Source organism: Canis lupus, chromosome X (assembly GCF_048164855.1).
Source record: "Canis lupus baileyi chromosome X, mCanLup2.hap1, whole genome shotgun sequence".
Taxonomy (NCBI): domain Eukaryota; kingdom Metazoa; phylum Chordata; class Mammalia; order Carnivora; family Canidae; genus Canis; species Canis lupus.
The window spans coordinates 32,691,344-32,709,237 of record NC_132876.1 but is presented as its reverse complement, the minus strand read 5'-3'; the positions used below and the strand labels follow the sequence as shown (position 1 = coordinate 32,709,237).

General features: G+C 40.9%; 1 protein-coding gene across 3 annotated transcripts in view; it reads right to left on the bottom strand.

Annotated features, from left to right (window-relative positions):
* Positions 1-250: 250 nt before the first annotated feature.
* The window catches only part of LOC140627851 (A-kinase anchor protein 17B-like), a 29,647-nt gene continuing 12,003 nt past the window's right edge, over positions 251-17,894 (bottom strand). For 2 of the 3 annotated variants that reach the window (XM_072816410.1, XM_072816411.1), the window contains 4 exons: positions 9,806-10,573; positions 8,245-8,372; positions 6,474-6,741; positions 251-4,649 (listed from right to left, as the gene is read on the bottom strand). In XM_072816410.1, the coding sequence (XP_072672511.1) occupies positions 3,009-4,649; positions 6,474-6,741; positions 8,245-8,372; positions 9,806-10,558 (2,790 nt within the window). In that variant the 5' untranslated portion in view covers positions 10,559-10,573 and the 3' untranslated portion in view covers positions 251-3,008. The remainder of the gene's footprint in view (positions 4,650-6,473; positions 6,742-8,244; positions 8,373-9,805; positions 10,574-17,894) is intronic. The other variant, XM_072816412.1, reaches the window with a different exon arrangement.

Here is a 17,894-nt window from a genome sequence, read left to right as displayed (position 1 = left end):
CAGATGTGTATGTTTTCATAGAAAATGTAGATGTGTGATAGCTGAGCCAATGCACGTGGTAAATGAACAGACTCTAGCCACTACAACCATTTTATTTTTAATATATCTGAAAATTAAATATGTACTATTTCTCTAACAATGCAAATGAGATAGGATTGGCAACAGTAGTGCAAAGCAGCATACTATAAGTAGAAACTCACCCCCACCCCTGTGGAATTATTAGCATTTATTTAAAACATTTTAAACAGTCTCGCAACAAACAAAAATACATTTATTTGGTTCTTACTTTGAAAATTACCAGGTTATATGGCTTTCTACCTGAGAAATTCAAACAAATGGAACAAAAAGACATGGACAGATTTTTAGTTTTTTTAAAGCGCTATCATCAGCAGCACATACAAGGGAAAAAAAAAACATGAAAACACCTATTTAAAAAGACAGTTTGAAGTTCAGGCCCTTACTTAATAGGTCATAGAAAAAAGATATGAGAAAATATTTTTGCACCACTTAACAGCACAACAAAGAGCAATGTTGATTAATAGAAAGTGATTACAATATTTTCTGTTCTATTCATTCCTTACTAAGCCATTCATTCCATTGAAAAGGACAGGATAAATTCTTCTCTTCCTCATTTAAGGCCTACATACACACACAAAAAAGGTTTATTCAAATCTAAAATGCATTACCACAAGACATATAAAAATCCAAGGTTGTACAGAAAGTAAACATGAAACGAGTATTTTTACTTACATCTAGGTCCCAGGATGGTATTTAGCAAACAAAACCAGACAAAGTATTATATAGAAGTGACTTAGCACCAGTTCTATTATTACCCCCCCCCCAAAATTGCACATGCTGTCTTCTGCAATTTATTTTTCATGTCTGGTTACTGAGCAGCAAATTGTTTTCATGCCTAAAAATCTCTGCAAAGAAAATTATCTAATGAAGAAGAAATGAAGACTTGTTTTCAAAACAAGCAGAAGTGCTTTCCATTACAAACCCAGAATGTTCTTTGTTTCAGTGGCATGAAACATGAAAAAATAAGGAGGCAGGGTCTCAGTGGAGGGAAAAATACCTAGGTACCAAAAGTTGTCTGACAAAATACGAGCTCTTAGCCCTTGAAAAGGCTACTCTGGATGACAGTACTTTAAACATGAGTAGTCCTTGCTAGTCCTCAGGAGAAAAGGCACTCACCCCATGAGCGATTTTTCAGAGCTGACCAGCCAAACCGAGTTTTGATGGCAGAGTCACTAGTTTGAAAGAGGAACTGAATACACGGGAGCCAACAAATCATTCATTGGTTATCATCTCATTAATAATAAGCACGACCTGCTATGTTACATTCATTTTTGAGCTTTTGCACAAACTAGCATATCTCTACTAATTGTGATTAGAAGAGATCAATGAAATGATGTGTGGTTCTTACTTCAGGTAAATGAGAAGACCTTGTAGCCCCTTCAGGGATCAGGTTGCTCAAGGGGCCAGTTATGAGCACAGAGCGTGCGTGCCTCCTCATTCAGGGCAACCGCACTGACTGGCGTCCTACCTTGGCCCTACCAGTTGGTACTTTCCTATGGAATATCCAGTTAAGACTGAAATGAATCACATCCTCTGAAAATGTTGCCTTCCACTGCTGCTGTGAGTGAAAATCTCCTTTTCCTGCTGCAGCCAGTCAGATCTCATTGATGTCTTCCACTGCCGAGTCAGGTATAGCTTTGTTGGGGGAAAAAAAGACGGTCATCTACTGCCCCTGAGGCCCTAAATCCTATGTAAGGCAGAATGAATCAGCCGAGCTTTCAATAGAACATGCACTGCGTTAAGATGTAAGTCTTTACGAATCTATAAAATATCTCAATTTAAAAACATATTCAAGAAGTCCAAAACCAGTAGGTAAAAAGATAAATTGCTTCTGTTAAGAGTTTACAAATCCTGCACACATAGCATTTTCCCCAGCTAGAAAACTAGGGCTTTGCCCTTGACTCCTCCTAACTCCATGGCATTATTGAGGATTGAGGAGGCACTTGTTAGTGTTTTATAAAAGTCAGTTTGGGGATAGTCAGTGGCTTTTTACGGACTGATGTCACCCAACCCTGAGTGAAAGGATTACATAACCTGAAATGGAATATTGCCATGTCCTATCTTCCCAAGTGCCGTTATTGGTACCTTGGGATCTTTCCATATTTCCTTTTGCAAATCCCACTGGTTATTTTACTTCGATTCTCTTGCTTTTCTAGGATGGAATGATATGGGGTTCTTCAAAAAAAAAAAAAACAAAAACAAAAACAGCTCTGCGAATGGTCCGCCATCCGTTTAAGCCTCAAAGGACAATCCGAGCCCCTTTTTGTGGATTCTTCCAAGTTTCATTTCTCAAAGGTCAACTCTTTGAGTACTGTGAACATAGGGATAAGGTGAATTGTCTTCTGGTGCATGGTCACAGAACCTTCCAGTGTCATGAAGAAGTCTGTGATATGTTCTAGCTGTCCTCTCTTCTTTTACCTGCAGTTATTTCTAGATCAAAGTCGGGATGTTTGGTGGCTGCACATGGTGTTTCTGACCAAATCCAAGAACATGTCAAAGGATGCTATTTCATTCACCACTGTCCCCTTTGAAGGTAAATGATGCTAAATGGTGATGTTCTAACAGCTAGGGAGCCACCAAGGACTATCAACCCCTCTCAGTGCTCATATGCTTCCTCACTGGCACTGAGTTCAGATTGCAGCTGAACTGTAGAAATGTCTGTCCTTGAATCAAGAAGTTTTGCAGGCACCTTGTTTTACCATCCTTTGGAACCTGGATGTTTCTCATTCCCAAAGTTTGCCAACACATCTGCAGTCATTTATGCTTTATACTTTGGCGAGAGGAACAGGGTTTTGCATTTGACTTTGCTCAAGCTTTTAAGTGCCACGCTTCTGCTCTGTAGTTGCTAACTACATAGCTATATTTGGTTTTAAATTTTCTTCTTGCACGTTGTTTACAGAGAATGAGGGTGCTTCTGATCTAAGAGACCTTCAAAACATTTGAAAATATAGAGAACTGGTGTAGCTGCTTCCTAAATAGCTTCTGTAGTCGATGTGCTCCTGACTGTTACGTCTAATATAATAATTATCAGAATTCGGCATGAAATCTTTCGAGTGCTCGTGTCTTTTAAACCTTCTTGTCTCCTGGTTATATTCTGACTTCCATGGAGTCTCTCTTCTTTGGGGCAAATCCCCCAAATAGAAAACATGAGCACTTTTCGATGATGCTATTGGCACATGAGTGGGCCGGTAGTTGACTTGCTGGCCAAATGTGCTATCTCCAAACCTCCTCCTCTTCCTTGTGATGTGGTCTAACAGACTGTTAGAACCGGATTCGTGGTAGTGGCCTTCGTCAAACAAGTATTTGGGGTCTTGTGTTTCCCTCCTTTTGCTGTTGCTCTTCTCACTTCTAATGGAATTGTTTTCACCCTCAAGCCATGAACATCTCAGTTCATACTTAGACCTCTTGCCTGGTTTCCTTAGCTTGGATTTAGAGAAGCTGTCCTCCCCATCACGGTTCCACTTTGAATACAAGGTCTGCGGGCTTGACCTAATTTCTCGATCACTAGTGGTGGTCTCATCATCATCAAGAGATTGTTTTTCTGGGGAGCTCTCATATGTGGCCACAGACCTCTCTTTTTCTTCTTTGTTTATGCTAAGATTTTCACTGAAGCATTCAGAATCACTACTGATTTCCTCTAAGAAATCTGTCAACTCCAAATCTAAGTCTGCTGACCTACTGGGTGAGGAAACTTGGCTTTGACTTGCGGATTTGGAATCTTTGACCTGGTAAGCATGCATCTTTTCCAACAGATGGCTCTTTCCACCAGCTGGGGACAGGTGATCACCAGCTTCACTGGCTGTGTCCTGGCAATGATTTAACTCCTCAGTACATTCTTTGGCATAATCCACTTTTCCTTTCTTTTGTGGTTTATGCTCAGGATCCTGAGTATAGATCTCTGACTGGTAGTCATCTTCTTGAACCCGTTCTCTTGTTGCCAGGTTTTGCATTTGGCTCAGACTGGTGGAGTGATGCTTACGTTTCCTCAAATTAATTTGAAATCCATTTCCCTTAGCATGGACAGCCCTCTGCCACTGACACGGGCTTGCTACGTGACTCGGTTCTAGGCAGATACGGGCATACTTGGGAGTTTGATAATAGTTTAATAGGTAATCAATAAATTCATCTGTTTCATAGATCTTCTGTTTCCTGCCATGGTCTGCCTCAGATAATATGGAAGAATCAGATTTATTAGAATTGTGGTGGTCTTCTTTCTCAGAAGACTGACCTTGAATCATCTCATTCTGCAAAGAATTCTGGTCAGAGACGACACTGTGATTGTATCCATCAGTTAATAATTTTCCAGTTCTCTCTTTTCTAGTTGAATACCTTATTTTTTTTCTCCCGAGGTGGTGGGAAGATTTACGTAAGTGAGCCCTGGTTCTCTTCTTCATTTTTTGTTTTCGTTTATTGTCTGACTTGGCAACCTGATATTTTGGCATTTCCTCCTGATTTTGAAGATACTGAGTATTTAACTCTTCTTTCTTCAGAGTTTCCAATGTGTTCTCTGGAGCATGATTCACTTTGGGGCTTGCATCATCTACCCTCTGTGGGTTAAACTGTGTGGATCCCTTTAAAGAAAAAGGTTAAAAATCTCATATGAAAAACTTCACAGTCTAAAAATGTCCAAGAAAACTGAGCTTGCTGACACAGTTCTGAAGAGGTTTCTAACATGTAAGATTGATCCAAGTTAGGAACAATATTGCACTGACGACTGAAGAGGTATGGAATTCAGCCTCTTGGGCTAATATGAGCTGCTTTTACAAAGGTCTGTGCATCACCGTTTATATGCCTTCAAAGCACATGATCCTTTTTTTAAAATTTGTTCACAAACTGAACACTTATGGTTCACTGAGTACTTATGGTTCCAGGTTGTAGGCTAGAGGCTGGGGATATTAAGAGGAATAAGAAATGCTCTAAAGCCTTCCCAAAAAACCCTAGAACAGGAAAAGACTGATGGGTGAAATGTGTGTCTAAAGGGGAACCAACTGGCTTAAAAGATAACCTGCCTCTGTGCTTTTCATCTCAGCCACTTCCCACAGGTCGCAGGTTAGGATGTCCCTGAGCCGTTCCCCCTTAGCTGCTTCAGGCAGAAGCAAGGTAGCAGGTAGAAAGTGTGGCTGTGGTAATGGCTCTGCTGTGCTGGCCACTCTGCAACCGCAGGGCAGGAGACAGGTGCTTCCCATGACCCTCCCTGCTGAGAGAGATTGCACCGTGCTCTCGCTGACCCGGGGTGCTCATCATGATAGTGCCTACCCAGGACCTGGGAGTCTAACTTGGGGACCGTGTAATTGGTAGGAGGCCCTGTCAATGGGGCCAAGGATTAGACACCACATACATTTAAATTTGACAAATTCTTAGAAAGGAGTCACCCCTGGAGGTCATTTCAGTAAGATAAAAGATTCAGCTAGCCTTATTATAAATGTAAATGGGAAATTTGGGATCCCTGGGTGGCGCAGCGGTTTGGCGCCTGCCTTTGGCCCAGGGCGCGATCCTGGAGACCCGGGATTGAATCCCACATCGGGCTCCCGGTGCATGGAGCCTGCTTCTCCCTCTGCCTGTGTCTCTGCCTCTCTCTCTCTCTCTGTAACTATCATAAATAAATAAAAATTTAAAAAAAAATAATAAATAAATGGGAAATTTTTCTGATCCTGATTTTACTAAGGTTGCTTGTCCATGCTAATGAGAGACAGGCTGGGAATGCAAATATCTGGCAAAGTAACTCTCTTTGATCCTGATGTCATTCATCTGCATATTTAAAAACACTGAAGATGCATTTTTAAATGAACAATCTGGGAACCTTTCTGGCCTTTACTCCAGGCTACCTGCCAAGTCTGGTTACCTTTAGGAGGTTAATAAAGCAGGGCCAAAATAAAACCCTGAAACTCCAAAACGGAAACTCTTCAAATGAAACAAATTGCTCTGTGAGGTCAGGAATTCCTTCACAAATAGTTTAGGATGAGACTATCAGGAGCTTGCTACACAAAGGTCTCTGTCCAAGGCTCTTCCTTCCCATCCAAACCTGCTGCAGATGAATGGACAAGTCGGGTTAATGGAAGACTACCAACCTAACCCTGTGCCGTCCATCCTGCCCCTCCTGGCATTTTGTCACATCCATTAGGAACCTAGAGAAGTAGCTTCACTAGCTCTACTGCTCTGGGCTGTACTGTCCCAGAGTTCAGGAACACCAAGCATGGGGAGGCCAGGCCGCAGGGGTGAGACACAACTGCGTTGGAGCCTCTGGGCACCCTTTTGTCATCCACAGTTGGGGTTACTGGAGATCAGCCTATTGAAAACAAACCCCAAGGAATGCAAAAAAAAGTCTTCCCTGGAGCCAACTTCAAACAGGCCACTGCTTCAGTGTAAAAGCATGCCTCAGAAAGGTCAGTACCTACCAAAAGCGAAGACGGATTGAGAAAGAGCCTTACTGCAATTTTCCTCAAGAGTACCCGTAGCAACCGGAGAGCCTCCACCCTCCTCTGAGCCAGCAGGTACTTCCTCTCCTCCCACTCCTCTGAAGAGTAGGGCTCCCGGACACCGTGGGCTGTGGCTCTGGCCTTCTGTTTCCTGTGGCGGTGCCTGTCTCTTTCCTTCGGGCCCCGTCTCCTGACCCTGGCCTTCTTCCTCTTCTCCCGGGCTTTCCTCTCCTCCTCCTTTCTTTTTCTGGACAAGAATTAAGAGTCAGTCATTCAGAAGGCATCGACTAGGCACCGGCTCTCCTTCAAGCTCCTTCCCCACTGCCAGAGGAGGACTCATCGTTTAGGTTTCCAGGAATCACTTGGTGCTAATCCTAGGGGCCTACAGAGACAATTTAGGAAGTGACACACCGTGGCTCTCAGTCAAAGGGAAGGACACAGAACTGAGCTGGTCACTCAGAGGCATGCACAAGAGAGAGTATGTGAAAAGAAGGCTACAGAATTCAAGGAAGGGGCTTCTATAAGTCCCCACTTTCTCAAACCACAAGCAGTCTAGCTTGTGAGCCCAGCCATCACGGTGTGGTGGTGATTCCATTTCTCGAGACCAAAACCTTCCATGGAATTGGCTTCATGTATGCTTATAAATAAATGGGGAGTCCTGGCACTCCGAAAATCTTATGGGTGAGAACTGGTCCTTGGTACATATTACTTAACACCAGACACTATTCTAACAACTTGTTGGCTTAGAAGAACATGGGCTTTGTTCACCACTGTTTTCTGAAAAATCCAACTGTTTTGCTTGGGCCCTTATGGAACCGTGGGGAAGGGGAAAGAAGGGACAGTGACCTGAGTGAGGATTTAGCCAAAGGCTGGAGGATTATCTCAACTGCATGTTTAGTCTGGAAATTTGGGGGAATAGTTGCCTTGACTGGGCTTAAACTCTGGCCAAGAGTGTCACAGTCATGATCTCAAGCAGCTCCTGTCACCCTACCAGTCAAAAAAGTGAAAGACACACAGAAGGGGATTTTTATCGCCTATTTTGAATGAGCATAATTTCCATGAGAGACCAAAAGAATAAACATGCGAAGGGAGGGGCCAGGGGGTCAAACTGGTTTTGAGACCCCTGTAGTTCCAGCCCACGTGTACCTTCTTGGCAAACCTTTGGCAATACACTAGCCCTTTTTGGCTCCAGTCCCTAAATTGGAAAACAAGGATAAGCTCAAAGAAATGAACATGGAGGTTCCTCAAGTTCACCATAAGAACTCAGGTCAACAGAAAATATAAGGTCAAGAAATCCATGCCTTCTTGCCATTGACCATTTTTGTGGAAGAAAATCTCTCCCAGATCTAAAAAGAATTTGTTTTTGTTTTTTGCTTTTAATTTTAAATTAGTGGGCAAGGTAAACTTTGGTAAATTGGGGGTTAACTGGTCAACATTTTAATTTGGTGGGCTAGGATTTCATCGTAAAAGCCCTGATCTCTTTTTTTTTAAATCACTTTTTAAAAAATCATTTCTTCCCAGATATCTTAACCTAGCTCATTACCTTACTTTTTTAAGTTTCTCGTTTTCAGTCGTTGGGCCATTTTGGTTTTGTTAACAGCACAGCTAAAAGACTGTAGGCTTCCACAGAGTTTTCCAATCTGTACCAATTCCTGCCACCCCCACCTCAGTGTTACCTATCAAGCATAGCCATTCACCTGAAGGGATAAACCCACACATCAAAAGCGAAAATCCCTCTTGGTCTCCTCACCTTGCAGCCTCTTCCTCGTCTCTCTTTATTTTTTTCCTTTCTTCCTCCAGCTCTTGTAACTTTAGCCTTTCTTGATTTCTCCTCCTTATTGCCCCTTCACTGAAATGTTTTGTTGTATCAAACATAACCTGCCCACAAACAATTCAGAGTTTCATTAGAAAAGACTGCCACTGGACTGGGTGTGTTCCAGGCCAAAGAGATGAAACCAGTATGTATAGAACAATTCAAAACTTGAACTCAAAATGACCTGTCTGCATCCCCATCTCCATACTGTTCCACTGTTCCTTGGGCACCTGCCAGACAGCCCTGTGGGTTCTCAAACTATCTTTGGCAGAACCGTTGAGGAGCTCTCATATGGCCATAGAGGGTATCACAGGGTCATTATGGGCCCAGGCTCTGAGGGATGTGAGTATATTACCTCTGGTTTGTTATAAAGATCAACTGAGTTCAGGTACTTTAGTCACCAGAACCAAAAACGGTCAAAAAAAAAAAGTGTAGGGGGTGGAGAAAGGATTGGGGAAGCAAAGATGCAAGAGAACTGACCTATGGGCTATAAGATTGGAGTGTAGTAATTATTAAGCTACTTTGTAAATCCCCCAAATAGAGTAAAAGTCCTATCAAGACGCTACAAACAAATTTGCTTGAAAAATAAAAGGAGGCAAAAATATCCCTTTAAATGTACACAATAATGCCAAACACCAAACTCATGATTGTGGCCACCTTTGAGGGGAAGGAGGGGGATGATGTCTCATCTCATGGGATGTTTTCTTTTTTATGCCAGGCAGTGGGTACATGGGTGGTCACTATAGTATGTGTTTTATCTTTTGTCTGGCTAAATAGCTCAGAATTTTAAAATATATATTCTAACATAAGTAGTTTCATACATCAAGTGCACATACATACATACACACACACACACACACACACACACACACACACACTCATACTCATACGTAGGAAGCTACTTAAGCCCCAAGTCCTAATTCATGCTCAAGGCTGACTGAGAGAATGAGTGTTTAGCTGCATCTTTTCCTCTGCTGGATTAAGAGGTCAAAAAGGAGATGGCCAAGTGTTCAGACATCAATGAGGTGGCATGACCAGATAGATAGGATGATCTTGAAAGGGAAGGATCCAACTTTGTTGAGATTACATTCCACCAATTTACCTGACAGACATCCTGAAAATGTAGGTGGTTGCCCCAAGAGTAAAGGGGAGTAAACTGCCCTCCTGTGGTTTCAAACTGCAATGGATCCTGCATATGAGATAGTTCCATAAGGGCCAAAAGAATTCTTCAGCACCCTCAAGAAGCTGGGGCAGAGCCCCGGATTATAACAACCATCCCTTCCAAACTACAACTGGCAGCACACCTGCTAGCAGAAGAATGTCCACATCAGGATTATTTCTCTTCCTAAACATCCATTTATTAGTGACAACACAAATCTCTACATCATCTATTGATCAGAGCCTAATGGGGTTTAAGGAAATATATTCTAGATGCTTCCTTCCAGCTTTTGAACCACCAGAAATGTGGGAAATGAAAGGAATTCTGGCTCCTTCTTACCTTGATGTTACAGGCCAGAGCTTTCCCATCATCTCCTTTAAGCATCAACTTCATCCCTCGAAGGGACTCCATGGCTTTTATGAAGTCTGTCGACTCCTGGTACTGTATAAAGGCCTCGAATGTCTGCAAGCCAAAGCTGAAACCCCCAAAGTTCCCACCAGTCATCACTTCTCTGTAGGGGTCAAGCATAGGGATATCCACATTTTTGATCTTCCCAAAGCTTTCAAAGACCACCCGAAGGATATCTTCACATGGTTTCTCCCCGCTGGAACCTTTAGGTGCAAACCATTTGCAGGGCAAGCCTTCGAAATAGATAGAATCTGGGCTCTTATCCTGGTCCTGCTCTTCAGCCCCCTCACTTGCTGAGGCCTCCTTTTCCCTGGGGAAGCGCTCCCACTCCCCCTGGGCATCAGTAGCCACCACTTTTAAGTCTGTTTTCAAACCATTCAGCTTGATGATCTTCCCATGTAACTTGGCCTTCAAGATCTGAACCAAACTGCGCGTTTCAGCCTCACCCTCAAATCGGATGAAGTCCTTCGTACTCTTGGAGAGCCGAACTGTGGTGAACTGGTCAGGGCAAATCAGGCTCTTCAGCTGGTCAAGAACTTCCCAGTTGGAAAAGGGCCTCATAGGTTCTGAGCTCTCTGGGAGCAAGACCTTGATCATCAATTTTGCTATGGGCTTGAGGTAGAGGTGCTGAGCTGCACAGAGCTCTGTTGCCTCAGAGTTATCGTGCACCACAGTGACCGTCATGATAGCCCTGGAAACCTTAGAGGGCGAAAGAGAACATTTTCATACAGAGGGAGCAAAATACGGATTTGGATTTTGCATGGTGCTAGCATTCCCGGCCTTCAGTTCAATTGATAGGGTTAAGTGTGCTTTGGGGAGAGACCTGACACAACAGCTTGCGTTTGTTTACTGTGTTTACAAGTTTCAAAGAGTTTCTGTACACAGTTGACTCTTCAACAGTACAGGAGTGAGGGGCACTAACCCCCTCCCACCACTGTATGGTTGAAAATCCACATATAACTTGTGATTCCCCCGAAATTTAACTACTAATAGCCTACTGTGGACCAGAAGCCTTACCAATTACAGAAACAATTGAGTAATACACATTGTGAATGGCATATGTGCAAGATACTGTATTCTTACAATGAAGTAAGCTAGGGAAAAGAAAATACTATTAAGAAAATCCTAAGGAAGGAAAAAAAAACGGGAGTGCCTGGCTGGCTCTGTTGGTGGAATGTGTAACTCTTGATCTCAGGGTTATGAATTTGAACCTCACACTGGGAGTAGAGATTACTTTTTTAAAAAAGAAAGAAAATAAAATCATAAGGGAAATACATTTATAGCACTGTATCAAAAAAAATCCACGCTTAAGTGGACCTGTGCAGTTCAAACCTGTGGTGCTCAAGGGTTAACTGTACTGTATGCTTCAGTTTCTTTCACTGAAAAATAGAAATTCTAGGATTTCTGAGAGGATTCAATGACCGAGAAGATTCAATGAGTGAATACATGTGAAATCCTTAGAACAGTGCCTGGTACATAGGAAATTCTCAATAAACATAAGCTATGATGATTATTTATTAGTGGCAGCAGTCTTACTTTATCTCATTGACTCATGAAGCAATCTGTGAGTAGGTGTTTTCGTGCCTGTTTTACAGATGGGGAAATTCAGACAGATTCAAGAAAATCAAATGACTTGCCCACACACTGAAACCCTAAGATTCCAAATCTCCAATCTATTGTGTGATTGATCTCAAATGTAGAATCCCATAAAAACTGGCTGGAGGTGCTACAGAAACAAGGCAAGGATAAAATACCTGCAGCGCATTCACAAACACACACCTGACTTAGCATCCGAGGTGGTACATGGACATAGCCGCTCGTATGCCTCTAGTCTATTGACATGAACTAAATTGAACTCTAAGTTCAAGAACAGAGGCAACAACCTCCTCTAATGAGTGACCAAATAAGTTTGTCCTCCACTATGGGACTGGAAACCCCCCGTCCCCCAAACTTGAGGGCTTGCTGGCATTTCATATTAACAAACTCTTTTAAGCTGCCCCAAGGTAAGATCGCTAATACTGGGAATTAAGGATTTCTGCTCCTATTTGCTGACTTCAAATAGCACTTCCCAATAAAGAAGTTCTTTCTAAAGCGTATATATTCAATGTTCATTTAACCTGAATTTCTCACTAATGTTAACTTCAGGGAGGTTTAGACACAAACATATGGTTAGATGATAGAAATTCTAACAAAATTTACTATTAGACCTTGATTAACTTTATAGGTACATAATTTTTTTTAATTTTTAATTTAAATTTGATTTAGTTAACATATAGTGCATTATCAGTTTCAGGGGTAGAATTTAGTGATTCATCAGTTGCATATCACACTCATTTACAAAATAACTGTCCACAAAGGACAATCCAAATCAATTTCCTTGGGTTTCCATAAACTGTTTTTTTTCCAAAAAGGCCTCCGAAGGCTATATCTCAGATATTAAGGTTCTAGAAATTGTTATAATAGCAACACTGAACTGAGAATGTTATGAAAACAAGCATGTTCTCTTTCCCCAAAAGCATTATCTAAATAGCAAAATGAAGAAAAAAAATCCAGTTAGTTTGCTGCAGTTTGGAACCTAAATAAGAGTCAACACTAAGCTCCTTTAGGAGAAAAATTTGATATTCAACTAAGATATACTGAACTCCAAAATTTATCTATAGTCAACAGGTATTTGTTTATACAACCTAATTTAAAGCAACAGCTTTTAAAAAATATTCCAGGGGGAAAATACAAGCAGTTAATCACTTCAAATTAATCAGGTTTGTCATGTTCTTCCCATTTATTCCAGTGATACTGCCTTTGTGTTAAACATTTTAGAATGCTTCCTTTTGGATTGATTTCAAAGTCTGGGTTACATTCTTTTAAGTAGCCTTGCTGGAGGTCAATTTTGAAATTCTTTTCCCATGGATTTGATATTTAGAAATTATCAAAAATTACTTAGAATCAAGAATGTTGCATAAAAGGGTGACTATAAAAAACAAATTGATTTTCTTAATCGGCTTATAACCACCACCACCACCACCCCCTTAAAAGGAGATTCCAATAAAGGCTCCAATTCTTTTTTCTTTTTTAATTAGTTCATACATCATTGGAATGAGTTTTTAGAGCTTTGAAAGGTGACAACTTTGAAGGACAACATTCATTTGAATGTGGTGGTATAACAGTTGCAAAAATAATCCCAAGTTTTTACCCAGCACCATATCTATACCCTGCAATGTGAGTTATTGTTATGAGGAGATAGGGTCTATTTTTCCCCAGTTTTTGAATGTGAGCTGGCTTTTTTTACCCTCCAGCCAGTAGAATGTGGCAAAAGTGACAGAGTGCCAGTTCTAGGCCTAGGTCTCAAGTGGCCCTGACTCTCCTGGAATGCTGCCATGCCATGAGAACCCATCTGAGCTAGCCTGCTGGAGAATGACAGACCACATGAAAAAGAGCCCCCTTGTGGCAGATTAGCTATCCAAAACCAGCCAGCCCCTAACCAACCCACCAACTGACCACTGCCCTGTGAGCAAGCACAACCGTCTTGCCAACCTGTAGACTTGTGAGAAATAATTAATCGCCATTATTTAAGACACTAAGTTGGGGGATGGTTTGTTACATAACAATAGCTAACTGATACAGACATCTAGCTCTTAATTAGTTTCAAGATACACAATTACATTTAACAGGTTTTACACAAATGAATAAAAATTATAAAAACCAATTCCTGGGAGCATTTTGGGAAGAAAAAAAAACAGGAGCCTTCATATCTTGCTAGAGATAATGTAAATCATTTTTTCTAGAATAATTTAGCAAAAACAAACCAAGAATCATAAAAAGGCTAATCTCCTTTGATCAAGTAACTTGCTCTAGAAATGTATCCTAGAGAAATTATTAAAAATAAGAAAAAAAATGGGGCACCTGGCTGGCTTAGTACGTAGAGTGTGAGACTCTTGATCTCAGGGTTGTGTGTTCAAGCCCCGCATTGGGCATGGAGCCTACTTTTAAAAAAATGCTCAAAGCTGATTATAGTGTCATTTGGATACAATTTTGTCCAAACTATGTATGCACGGGAATAAAGTCCAGAAATTGAATTATTTTTTGTAAAGTAGTTTTAATAAAACATTCTACCAATTTAATCATACTTTCAATAGATGCATTTTTAGTCACTTGTTTAAAACTATAACCAATATAAATGGATCTTATTTAAAAATTTCTTCTTAAAATTAAATTCACAAATACTAAAAATCACCAACTTTTTGAGATTGAATATATGCCTCAGATCCCTCAGAAAGGTGATTTCTGCATAATAAAACAAATTTCTATATTTTAGCCAGATCTCTTCACTTTCCTCAAGTGTAAAAAAAGGCTCTTATCAAATTTGGAGGGAAATGGTCAAAAACTACTTTATAGTGTTTGATGTACTGTATTTTTGACAGTTTTAAAAAAACTGGCTATCACTTCCATCTCACAGTGAACCAAAAAATAAGCAGTACATTCTATAGCAGAGGACATAACTCAGATGACTACAGCAAATAGCAAGATAGTCTCAGTGAGCAAAGAATACTGAGCAGAGCCTGAGGAACGGGATGGTGTAAAGGAGCAGCCACTCCTCAGCTCCAGCTGTAATGAGGAGAGAACAGCCTGGGATGGCCAGATACTCCTATTATTCTATTCCAAAGAGACCAGAAATGTAGCTCCTCATGTGAAATCTGATTTTCAGATGTTGGCAATCAACGTAAAGAATTTAAAAGCACTGCAGAGTGCAAATAAACACATCCACAGGACCCACTGGCTTGCTAGTTCTGACCTCTCTGCTCTAAAGTATCTTTTCTCAGCTGTTTCTTCAGGGATAGGACTCTGCACCTGGATTAGGAAGCATCTGAGTTACTTTCTGACTTTTCCAAGAGGACCTGATCTTAAAAATCAAAATCCCAGCCTCCATCAAAATCACCAACACAGAGGCACCTAGCTTGCTCAAGTCGGAGGGGCAAGTGACTTTCAATCTCGGGGTAGTAGGTTCAAGCCCCAGGTTGGTTGTAGAGATTACTTAAATAAATAAAATTTTAAAAAATAAAGTAAAATCTCCAATGCAAATTCCTGTTTCCCAAAAATAGTAACAAATTACACATTTGTTCTCATTTCTTCCCCTGTTGTTCACAGGCTTTAAAATTAAATGTTTATGAATATCTTAAAATACTCTTCCAGAATAGGGAGCTAATTTCCAATCTTATTTTTTAAAAATATTGAGGCACATGTCAGTTCATAATGAACTTATAGTCCACTAAGGCACTAGATTTTTTTGTACTTTTGCCAAATTCACGTCTCTTCTTGAAATTGCTAAGGGGGGATCCCTGGGTGGCGCAGCGGTTTGGCGCCTGCCTTTGGCCCAGGGCGCGATCCTGGAGACCCGGGATCGAATCCCACGTCGGGCTCCCGGTGCATGGAGCCTGCTTCTCCCTCTGCCTGTCTCTCTCTCTCTCTCTCTCTCTCTCTCTCTCTCTCTCTGTGTGTGACTATCATAAATTAAAAAAAAAAAGAAATTGCTAAGGGACTGAAGCTGCTACCTTTTTCATCTGTCTCAGGGACCATATGATTTCTCATCTCTGTTTCTCTTTTTATTGTTCCACTATACTGCATATCTCTTTGACTAACCAATGACTTCCTTCTTCATAAAATTTCAGTGGCTTTTTAGTCTTCTTACTGTGTATCAATGAATACAGATAGGAGCTGACACTTGTTCCTTTTGAAGCTTGCTTTCCCTTTGGCTTCCAGGCCACCACCCTCTTCTGGCTTTTCTCTCACTTTCCCAGTTGGTCCTCCTCAGTCTTCTTTGTGGGTCCCTGTTCATCTCCCTTTCCCTCAACTATTTGTTGTGACTTGGTTTTCACCTTTGGTTTTCCCTTAATTTTGGTTGTGCCTTTGGTTTTATGCAATATATCTTCAGCAAATAATAATGTTTAAAATGACAGATGTAGATGAGCTCTTCTTGGGATAAGAGAACAAATAACCAATCCCCATGGAAAGTCAACATTTAGCAATCACCTGAAGGAGGAAGGCTCAGCAAGAAGTCAGAAGGAGCACCCAGACATGTAGGAGTGAAGAAAAGGGTTAGCAGTATTAACTATAACTAAGAGGTCAAGTAAGGTGAGAACAAAGATGCACTACTGAATTTTTGTTTGAGATTTTATTTTTAAGCAATCTCTACGCCCAACGTGGGACTCAAACTGACAACTTTGAGATCAAGAGTCTCATGCTCTACCAACTGAGCTAGCCAGGTTCCCCAAGAAGTGTCCACTGAATTTCAAAGCATAGAGGCTAGTGAAGGCAAAACCCAGATTATAAGGTGAAGAGTTAAAATGAAGTAGAGAAGCAAAGCTAATGTGTGGATTATGATTTTAAGGAGTGGAAAAAAAAAAAAAAGGAGTGGAGCAGGGGTGCCTGGCTGGCTTGGTCAGTAGAGCATGGGACTCTTGATCCCGGGGTTGTGAGTTCAAGCCCCACAATGGGCATAGAGCTCACGAAAGCAAGCAAGCAAGCAAGCAGTATCTAGAGCATGTTATAGGGCCAGTTGAGGATTTAAGGATCAAGGAAAATAATGTATGACAAAGTGATTTGGAAATCGTAACTTGCTATATACATGTAAAAAGAAATCCAGAAGGAAGGTAACTAAGGACTGGAGAATACTCTCGTTTAGAGAGTGGAGGAAGAAGAGACTCTGAGAGGTGTTCATCTCAAGAGACAGATGAGAACTTCTTCTGCTCTATGTGCTGTCCTTTGGTGCTAGGGTTCTAAGAAGGGTTCTAAGAATATCCGGATTCCCTGACCTCAAGCACCTTATGGTCTATTGCTGTGTTTCACAAAATACGGTTGTGTGAATTACCTGCATCCAGATAGGCTTGTCTTAAATACATATTCCAGGGTCTTATCTCAGGCCTAATGAGTCAGAATTTCAGAGGATGATGAATTTGAATAATCTTAAACTCATGCTGTATTGTTTTAGAAATGTTTTGTTTATGAAGGATCTTACCTTAATTTATAGAATCATTCCTCTCAGGTAGGGTCTGGGTTATTTTCATTTTGTTTTTATTGTGGATAATGCCTTTTTATAGTAGAGGCAGTATACAGTATAGGGATAAGGTTGTGGGTTCCAGAACCATGCTGTCTGGGTTTGAATCTCAATTCATATCACTTACTAGCTCTGTAATTTTGGGCAAACTGTGTAAGTCCTCTATATTCAGCTTCCTCATTTTAGTATAAGTATCATCACAGTGTGTAATTTAATTGATGCAAGGACTAAGGGAGTAAGTCATTGCAATGTGCTTAAAATGGGCCTGGTACAGGGTAAGCACTCAATAAATATGGGCCATTATTACTGTTACTATGTATCTTCGTGAATCTAGAGTCAAACTTCTGTTGAACTATCTTCCTAGGATAAAATTTCAGGATGGGATTACTGCATATGTGGACTTTAAGAAACAAAGCAAACAAAGTTAAAAGGAGACAAACAAAAGAAAACAGACTCTTAAATACAGAGAACAAACTGGTGGTTGCCAGAGAGGAGGTGGGTGGGATGATAGATGATATAAAGGGGACTGAGGGCATACTAATGGTGATGAGCAGTGAGTCATGTATAGAGTGATTGAGTCATCATATTGTACACCTGAAACTAATATAACATTGTATGTTAATTATGCTTCAATACAAAAGTACAAAAATAATAAAATAAAAATATTAGAGCATAGAGAATATGGCCAATAAAATGGTAATAGTGTTCTTCTGTGACAAATGGTGACAACACTTATGGTGAGCACTGAGTAACATATAGAATTGGTGAATCACTATGTTGTATACCTGAAGCTAATATAGCACCGTATGGTAATAATACTTCAATTAAAAACTCACATAAAATATGGATGGAGGGGGATGCCTGGGTGTCTCAACTCTTGATTTCACTCAGGTCATGATCTCAGGGTTGTGAGATTGAGCACCACATCAGGCTCCATGCTGGTGTGGAGTCTACTTGAGATTCTCTCTCTCT